Consider the following 10,175-nt stretch of genomic DNA (forward strand, 5'->3'; position numbering starts at 1 on the left):
GTGAAGTCAGCATCTGCATCCCCCACTGTTGTACCACCTGGAGGATCTAAATGGTTGCTCAAAGGATGATTTTTTTCATGAAGATCAAACATGTAAAAGCTCATGTTCCAAAAGATATTTAATCCCATCAAAAGTTATCTCAGACAGTTTACAGTGATACATATCTTTAGAAGGTTAAAAGGTTTAAGACGAGCTGATTTTCTGCAAAGAATCCGCATGGTGATAACAATATCCTCACAAAATAAACCTGCACTGTGTAAACATGCAGGCAAAACCATTAGTCCAGGAATCAAAAATAGAAGATTTGGTGGATCCAAGTATAAAAGCAGGGTATAATGCAGAAGCAATGTGGAGGGTGGTTGAAGTTGCAATAACTTGTCTTGAGCCCTTATCTGCTTACCGACCATGCATGTCAGTTATCACACGTGAGCTAGAGGATGCCCTAATTATAGAGATTAATGCATCTGAATACATGAAGTCCATTGACAGCTTTGGGGGATCTCATCGATGGTCTTTTGCAGACAAGAAGATTGTCCTTCCTGCTCCCACTACTCCATCTACAACAGAACCATCCCCTATCACCTCACAAGCTTTGGCTCCTCCAGAGCCAAGGTAGTAGATAGGTTTAAAGTGAGCATACAAAGCTAATATTTGTGTAATACACTCAACTTCATTGACATGTAAACTTAGGCAGGTGGATCTCATTATGACTTGCAGAAATAGTAAATTACTGAGCTATACTGCCAGAGAAACTATATAAATCGTTTTTAAATCTACAGCTGAAACAGGTTTTGCTGCCGTTCTTTAATTTTGTAATTTATCATTTGTTCTAGGGAGCTGGGACTTCACCTTAGAGAACCCCCACATAAAGAAACCGTGTTAACAAGGTCAAAGTTGCACTTGAAAGAAAAACAATATGTACATTTTTATTCAAAATCAGAATGATTCAATTAGAAATACACTCCTGAATCTTGACAGAAAATTGAGTACAAGTTCACAAAGTAGTTCATTCTATCAAAATTGATCCAGGACTTTCCTTGTCAGAACAGGGAAAAGGGGAGCTACCAAGTTACATGCCAATACTTGTTCAACCAGGCAGTATAAAACAAAAGAACAAAGAAAAATTATGCCATACATAAATATAAAGTTAACTTGGAAATCCCTACATTTTGACTGCAACATTCTGTGCAGAGCTTCTCTTAACAACACCTCTTCTGCACAACTCATTCAGTAACTCCAAGGCTTCATTAGCATAACCTTCATAAGCAATACCTTCAATGAGAATAGTATAAGTAGCTTCAGTAGGTTTACATCCCTTAGACACCATATAAGCCAAAAAATCTATAGCTCGAACAGTCTGACGTGCCTTGCAAAGCCCTAACATTACAGAATTGTACGTGATTGCATTTGGTCGGATTCCTATTCCTTCCAAATCATGAAAAAACTTAATTGATTCATCAACCTTCCCTTCTCTACTAAGCCCAGCCACTAGTGAAGAATACGTGATAATATCTGGTTGCAAACCTTTTTCCATCATCTCCTCCAAAAGCTCCAATGCACGTTCTGTGTTTCCCATCTTTGACAGCCCATCAATAACTGTATTATATGTTATCAACACTGGGGCACAACCTTTACTACCTAGTTGGTTAAGTAACTCAACTGCAACTTCTACCTTCCCATCCTTGCACAAAGCCGTAAGCAGCGTATTATAAGTCACAATATCAGGATAACACCCTCTAGAAACCATTATATCCAAATATTCGATTGCTCGATCCATTTTCTTTTCTTTGCAGAACCCATGCAACAATGGATTATAACTTAGTGAATTTGGAGTGCAACCATGTTCAGGCATTTTGTCTAATATATTGATGGCCCGACCTAATAAACCCTTCCTGCACAAGAAATTAATAAGAATATTGAACGTAACAACACTGGGAGAACATCCTTTTCGCAGCATATCTGACAGGAGTTTCTCTGCATCCATCCATCTTCCAGTACTACACATACTCCGAAGAATTATATTATGGGTGATGACATTAGGTTGACAACCATAGGATGGCATGTTATTTAAGAACTTGATAGCTTCATCCAACCTTCCTTCCTTGCAGATCCCATTGATGAGAACATTATAAGTAACGACATCAGGTTTACAACCTTTACTCCTCATTTCATCAATGAGTTTCATAGCTTGTCCAACCCCGCTCTCTCTACAAGTCGCTTCAATCAAAATCGTATATGTAATTACGTCAGGGTAACATTCCTTCTGCAGCTGAAGATCTAGCACTTCCATAGCTTGTCTCAACTTGCCACTATCACATAAACTTCTCAATATCGTATTATAAGTAACAACATCCGGAGGGACACTCATCCGATCCAAAACATTCAATGCGTTATCAATTTCACCCAATTTGCAGTACCCACTAATCAACACATTATAAGTTATAACATCTGGAATAGCCCCTGAATTCTCAAGAATTTCTAAAACCCTCGTCGCCTTCTTAGTTTTACCAACCCTACAAAACCCTCGAATCAAACTTGTACATGGGATAATATCAGGTATATCTCCATGAGAAACCATATTCTCAAGAAACACTAATCCTTCCTCTAATTCTCCATTTCTTACTAATCTACGAAGATGATTATTACTTTGAAAATCTTCATAACTATTCTTCGAATACATGGAATTCGAATGACCATTATCACTCAAATGAGTGTTACTTGGTGTTGGTAACTTCCCATTAGAACCATACATTGCTAAAACAGGGTTAGGGTTTCTTCTGTACTTTCTAGAAGGGTAATTAGATTTTCTCACATCACAATCAGAAGATAAAACACAAAAACAAGCATTATTAAACCCTAGAGAGCTAACCCTGAAGGTATCTTTATGGACACAGTTGTTAACTGATGAAAAGCCTACATAAGTTTGTTCTATAGGTAAAACTGAGTCCATAGTTTTCCTTTTTTCTATACTGAAACAGAATTAAACACTTTGTTGTACTAAATTTTCTTAATTGCTGAGGAGAAACAAAATGAACTACAGGGGAGATGGAGGAAAAGAGGGATATCTAAGAAAATGAATAAATGAAACCAAAATAGTCAATGGTTATAGAGAGTATAAGAGAGAGAGCTTACTCTGTAATGGTGAGGAGAGTTATGGAAGAATGGGCAGCCATGGAGGCTCTGTTTCTATGAGGAAGTGAGAGAGAAAGGGTTTAGAGAGGGGTTGCCTCCGTTTCTTATCCAATGCTGTGTGTTGCCCAAATTTCATGAAGGGGCTAGGGATGCTGGATGCCAGTGAATGCATCGGATCGGGTTATTATTTTTTTAAAAATGGGCTGATCTAAATGGGGTAGAAATGGGGCGATCTATAGAGAGTGTTTGTTCCCAACCTAGTTTCTGATTTTTTTTGCTGAAACCTGTTTTGAGGCATACTCATTTTCTTTGGGACATACTCATTCATTATATTATACCATTTAGGATGGATTTATAAGGGGTGTCTAAAGGTAGTGCAATTACCTATATATCCTTAAACAGTTTAAATTACTAGAGTGTCCTTATCCTCAAAAATCTAAAATCAAAAATCAAAATAAACTTTAAACTCAAACATCTTAGACTCTAATTCAAGCAAGAAATTGATCAAGCAAAGCAAACACGAATCGAAGTTAGCAATGTTGGAGTGCGAAATCCAAATCTCAATTGCTCTTAGATGTATTTTAGAATGTATGTGTAACAAACCCATCTTGTTTTTGATTGATTTTATTTTGTTTGATCGATAGAATATGATTTCAAAGATGAAATTAGGTTTTCAGAAGATCAGTTCGGCTGATCTTGGAGTATCAATTTTGAGCCGAACCTAGTGTATGATTTAGAGAAACACTATGTTCGGCGAATGCGACTTTGCTAGATTTTGTTCGAATCAGCCGAACCAAAATTCGTCAGTTACAGAGTGAAGTTCGGCTGATAACTTTTCAGCCGAACCTCAGTTTTTTGAAAATATACCTAGGTTCGGCTGAAAAGTTATCAGCCGAACTGTTCATCTGGTCAGTAGATCTGGGTTTTAAAAATTCAATTTTTGACAGATTCAACTTATAAAAAGAAATTAAACCTCGTATAGACACTTATGATTTAAATCACACATTTTGATCACTTCTAATCACTAAAATCTCAAAATTCAAAACCCAAGTTTTTTTTTCACTTCTTCTTCTTACCCTCAAAATTCCAACTCTCTCACATAAATTTGATTTATCTACTAATTCACCACTAATAATTTAATTTTTAATCAATCCTTAAAATTCATAGCTAATCAAATCTAATCATAATCATTAACACCAATTATGTAAGGGTAGTTATGCCATTATCAAAAAGGGTGGATAAGGGGTGATGCTGTTTTTTATTTAGTGGCCCTATTTTGGCATTATTTAGTATGCCTCAAAAAAATTCAGTATGCCTCAAAATAGGTTTCGTTTTGCTTGTAGAAATTAGAAGTTAGAGGATGTTATTTCTTACTTCTCAAGGCCTATTCCTATTAGGGGTGAGCATATGGCCCATTATCCGCGGATTTAATCGGAACCAACCGTATTTTTACGGATTGATACACGGACCATTCGTCAATGGGTTGGATGTAGATGAAATTTTTGAAATCCAATGGAATACGGACTGAGCCCGGATGCAACCTTGAAAATCCGTTGGACATCCATATCCGTTAGATTAAGAACATTTATATAATTTTTTAGAATATACGTAGATAATTTAGGAATTCTTAAAGTGTTTACTTGGAATGTTGTCCATGACACTTTTATATTTGTATATATATATATATATATATATATATATATATATAATGTGTAGGTTTTATAAGAAGTCATCTATATTCGTTTTATTTCTTCATTATAAATTTTAACCAAATCAAATCCATTGGATTATCCATACCCAATCCGCTCATCCGTGCATCCATTGGATGCAAATCCGTTGGATGTTGGATTGGATGCGGATGCCGAATTTAAAATCCGTAATAGATTGGATTGGATGTTGATGAGGTAAAATCCGGCCTATACCGGCCCATGCTCACCCCTAATCCTATGCGCATGGGTAAAAAAACTTGTTTGACATACCAGGTAACATGGCAAACGAGTTGTGTCACTATGGGAAAACCACTAAGCGACAGAGTTTCTAGTGAACGAAATTCATTAAATCGATGGTGATAATGTGAATATAGATGGCGTAGTAGATTGCATCGCTCAATTTTCATTTTATCGCTCGTTTGATACTATATCGCTCAACGGCTGTTTCCCCCCTTTTTTTCTATATATACGCCCACATATTTCTTCAAATCACTCACACCTACTTCTACGTATATTTTACCAATTTCTGTATTTGTATCCGCAATTTTAAATTTCATAATCATCAATGGCGAGATCCAATGAAGAGAGGAATGTTATTATGAATCGGTTTAGATTACAACAAGAAATGCATCAGAAGAGGTTGCAAGAACTTGACGACATGAAGCTGAAGATAATAAACTAATCGTCACTTTGATGCTCGTACATTTAGGCCAAATACCTAGAGTTCCAGAGCCAAAAGAAGTATTCTCAAGAAGATATACGTATCGAGGGAGGGAATTCTACCACCAGAAGATAATGCACGATTATTTTCTTCCCAATTGTGTGTACTCTGATTAAAATTTTCAAGATCGATTCTACATGCTTTGGCATCTAGGGAAAAATATTATTGAAGATATTTGTCGAGTAGAACCACAATTTAATTATCAGTTTGATGCACTGAATATTAGAGGTTATAGTCCTGAACAAAAGTTACTTCGGGTTTAGGGATTCTAGGTTATGGCAGACCAGCGGATGCGAATGATGAGTACCTTCGTATAGGTAAAAAAAACTTCATTCACTTACATTTCATTGTTTTGTGAAGTAACGATTTATCATTTTGGTCCAACATATTTACGAAAACCAACCGAGAAAGATGTTAGACAAATATTGAGGTAGAATCAGGAATGGGGATTCCCAGGAATGCTAGGTAGTCTTGATTGTATGCATTGGTAAAGGAAAGGATGCCCTGTTTATTGGACTGGTCAATATAAGGGTCATTATCCAAATCCAACCGTTATCCTTGAAGTTGTTGCTTCTTATGATTGTTGGGTATGACACGCTTTTTTTTGGTCTTCTTATGATTTAACCACAAAGAGGCGTGCCTGCAAGAAATTATGCTCAAATGACTGGTTACATTCAAAACCAGAATTTGTATGACAATTTAAGAGAAGATTAAAGAGTGAATCTTTGGGCAGAGTATGGAAGAGCGGGTGGACGTAATTATTACGTTATGTATTTTAGTTTAATTATTAAGTTATGTATTTTGGTTTAATTATTAAGTTATGTATTTTATAGTCCTGAGATTAAGTTGATTAGTTTAAGTTAATGAGCGAAACTTGTTTAAGTAGATTGCAACAACATTTCAAATTAATCAACTTTTCATTTCAAACTAATATTAAGTAGAATGAAATAACAACATATCAAATAAAAATACAACACTTCAAATTAGAACTTAAATTAATAAGTCAATTATTAAGAGGTTCTACTACATAGAACTCATCCTCATCAGCATCACCACCAAGTTGGTTGTTATTAAATCCATCCCGTTGTTCAATCCGTGCTTGAATCCTGTCAAATTAGATTTGCCACAAATGTTTTTGCTGGGGGTTCATAATTGAAGTGTCAGCTTGAAGAATATTATGCTTGTCATAGTCATTCACAAATTTTCTTTAGATAGGCTACTTTTCTTACTCTCACTATTTTGAAATTTCCTATCAACTGCTCTTTGCTTCTCGTCGGTCTTCTAATGTTCCATAAACTCCGCCATGTTAAATCCATCGGAACTTACTTCTTCATGAACTAATTTTCTAACCAGTCTTGCATTATTTCTCCATAGAAGTTTTCTCTTACCATCATCATTACCGAGAACTAAGTTGACATTTGGGTTTTTTGGGGTATCGGGTGAAGAATTTTATGGATCTGCTAAAAATGGTGAAGAATTTGGTGTTGATGGAGAAGAATTGTATAGTGAGGTACTTGTTGATTAGAAGAAGATTGAGAGATTGAAAAATTCTAAAGAGATTTCACAATTCTGGTGTGAGTTGAAATGAGTTTGAAATTGGGTATTAATAGGAGGGGGGGATTGTAGCCGTTGGATGAGGAACTGATGAGCGATGATCAGACCAACTAGCGACATCATGACTATCGCTGGCCCTGGAATGACCAACAAACATTATTTTTACCATCGCTAACCATTTAGCGATGGACACTCTATCGCTCGCTGGAAAATCTGTCACGTATGCCTAAATATTATATTTGACATATAGACAGATATGTACGGCACTTTGGCATACCTATAATGGGTGCTAAAGTGGCAAAACCAGCTTTTTGACATATGCATAGGAATAAGCCTAAGTATCCTGTTTGGATACCACTTAAAAAATGTCGTAGTTTGTTCGCTTCTGGAAATAAAAATGTTAGAATGTAGTTTGGGTATAAAATTTGAGAGTAACTTCTAGAATCTAGGTAAAAAAAATTAATCTTATCTAAAGAAATGTTTTTACTTCTGGAGAAGTTGAAGTGCTTAACTTATGTGTATCCAATAACTATCAATGCATCTCTATATCAGTGGTAAGTGGGAACTAAAACAAGATATTCGGGAATCCATTTCTCTTACACGCTTTGAGTGTTAATTTGACACGTTGAACACTTGAGTGTTAATTTGACATGTTGACTTTGATCTATTAAGTAGTAACAGATGATCCCACAACATATAGATTAGAAAAGACGTGAATGTTAGGTGTTGCATAAGCTTCAACTTTAAAAATTATTGCAACAATATAAATCAGAAAACAAACCAGAAATGACATGAAAGAATCACCATAGTAGAGAAAGTTTCCATTAACACGAAGAAATATGTCAGAAGATAAGTACAGTCCAGTAATAACGGAAAAAAAACCAATGGATGAAATAAAAATAACAAAAAAGAAGTAATCCTTGCTCAGAAGTTTTTGTGAAAGCATAGATGTTCTAAAGAGAGCTTATACCCTTGAGGTTGCATCCTGTTGTCTCGCCTATATGGGTCAAGATCCATACTCAGCAAGGATCTAATCCCTCGGGGTTACGACATAAACCACAGCATATCCAACCCTGACGCACAACTATTGCATGTCAAAAGCATCACACCCACCATGACACTGTACAAACTACAATCATAATGTCTACCACTATACTACCCCATTATGAGCATCACCAAGTGACAATACTACAACATATTATTAGAGAAAGGCTCTAAACCATGTTATGAAATAATAAAGTAAAGTTTAACAAGCTACAAATCTGGCAAACACCACCATCCAAGCATATAGGTACAATAATTCCCATGAAGGTAATCTTTGGCGCATGTATTATGATGAGATCAAATTTGATGCTTGTAGGTACAGAAAACCTACTCGCCACGTGGTCGAACGAGATGGCACGAAATGGACGAGTAAATCTCATCAAAAGATCTTTTAACCATCTTCGAGGATAAATGTCAGTGATAAGTCAAATCAAACTGTCAGAGCTACTTTTATGAAAATTGGATCTGCGAAGTACGAAAATTCTCTCGTGAAAATAGATCTGCGAAATAAATAGCAAAGAAGAGTGCCTCGAAACAATCAGTAAACGAGATAAAGACAACTTAATGAAGAAACATTCAGCGAAGAAGAGGTTGCGAAGCGAAGTGAATGATAGTTCTTGACGAAGATGAATTATTGAACAAGAAATCAAAACAGCTGTACCGATAAGTCACCGGGGTTATCGGCGAAAGAGAGGGAAAACTTCATTGAAAATGGATCAGGGGAAGCAAAAAAGTAGAATCACGTAGATTGTGTGACTATCCACGAAGTAAAAATGAGATGTACTCCACTATTTAGTTTGCCTATAAACAGAGACCTTAGATGATTGTGAAGGAGGTTAGAAAATTTGTACCCAGAGAGGTTATGTTGAGAGAAAGTAAGTTAGGGTTCTTGTGAGTTTGTATACTTGTATTATCATCATCATCATAATCATTTTATTTCATAATAAGAAGAACTCTGATTTGAATCTCTTAAACATGTATTAGAGTTTGAGTAATTTATCCTTTGGATGTCCTGTTGAATTTCCAGCACTTACATTTTGGCGCTAGAAACAAGGGAGTTGGATTGAGAGTTTACTCTCACCTGAGATATAGAAAATAAGTTGGAGTTGTTCTTGGGTTTTGTTGTTGAAATATTTTAATAAGTTATTCATCTTTTAGCTGAACATAAAATATGGTTTCATGAGTCTTAGAAATTCATTCATGTTCGAGATCTGAAAACAACATAGTCTTTGAGTTGTCTTGAGAAATTTATTTTGATTTTCAAAGGAAAGTTCATTCTAGGGTTCATAGCAAAGTTAACTTTATTAGTTGAGATCTATAAACAATATAGTGAATTAAGAGTTGATTTGAAAGCATCAGTTGAAGTTGTCTAATGGCAAGAGGACCAAATAGAGCAAAACACATAAGAACAGCAAGAAAAAGTAAACATTTAGAAGCAAGAAGAGGATGAATGGAGGTAGGATAAACTTCAGCTACAGGAGGAAGGTGTGGTAGAATTCAGCAACAAAACGGAGATCCAAATGGAAACAAATTCCGGGAAGGATCAGTCCATACTAGCGATACATAAATTGTTGTGGGAGAAAAACAAGTTCATGAGGAAAGGGAGGAAAATGTCGATGAAGACAATATGACATTGGAGCAATTGGGGGAAACACTTCGTCAGGAGAGAGAGAGAGAGAGAGAGAGAGAGATCTGGTGGAGCAACGAACAAGACTCGCAAGACAGAACACCACTTTGATGCAGGAAAACCGTCAGCTGAACGAAGAAAGAACAACCAATGACTCACGAGCTGGAGATTCAGACTCAAGGACGAGAACAAGCTCATCATCAAGGAGGCATTTATGCTTGAGGGATGATATACACTAAGATAACGGAGACGAAGAAAGAAGAGAACGAAGAAGTAGACGTCGAAAAGACAATAACGAAGAAAGAGAGTTGAGGCGAGCACTGGAAGAAACAAGATGGGAAGATCATAGACGAATATTCGAAGAAGAAAAAAGACGCGAAGAAGAAAG

The 10,175-nt window shown here is 36.1% G+C and overlaps 2 protein-coding genes across 2 annotated transcripts in view; one reads left to right on the forward strand and one right to left on the reverse strand.

The window, feature by feature from the left end:
• Positions 1-799, forward strand: part of LOC113332712 (nodulation receptor kinase-like) — a 6,204-nt gene extending 5,405 nt beyond the window's left edge. Inside the window, exon 13 of the mRNA XM_026579227.1 lies at positions 269-799. Within this exon, the coding sequence (XP_026435012.1) occupies positions 269-616 (348 nt within the window). The 3' untranslated portion in view covers positions 617-799. The remainder of the gene's footprint in view (positions 1-268) is intronic.
• A 101-nt stretch (positions 800-900) lies between these two features.
• On the reverse strand, positions 901-3,232 carry LOC113332713 (pentatricopeptide repeat-containing protein At1g09900-like). Its single transcript, XM_026579228.1, has one exon. It carries the CDS (start codon positions 2,948-2,950, stop codon positions 1,163-1,165), a length of 1,788 nt encoding a protein of 595 aa, XP_026435013.1. The 5' UTR covers positions 2,951-3,232; the 3' UTR covers positions 901-1,162.
• Between the last annotated feature and the right edge of the window lie 6,943 nt (positions 3,233-10,175).

The sequence above is a fragment of the Papaver somniferum genome, unplaced genomic scaffold (assembly GCF_003573695.1).
Source record: "Papaver somniferum cultivar HN1 unplaced genomic scaffold, ASM357369v1 unplaced-scaffold_132, whole genome shotgun sequence".
Lineage (NCBI taxonomy): Eukaryota > Viridiplantae > Streptophyta > Magnoliopsida > Ranunculales > Papaveraceae > Papaver > Papaver somniferum.

Coding starts and splice junctions, on each gene's coding strand:
- LOC113332713 (XM_026579228.1), bottom strand. CDS start 2,950: ATGGACTCAGTTTTACCTATAGAACAAACTTATGTAGGCTTTTCATCA.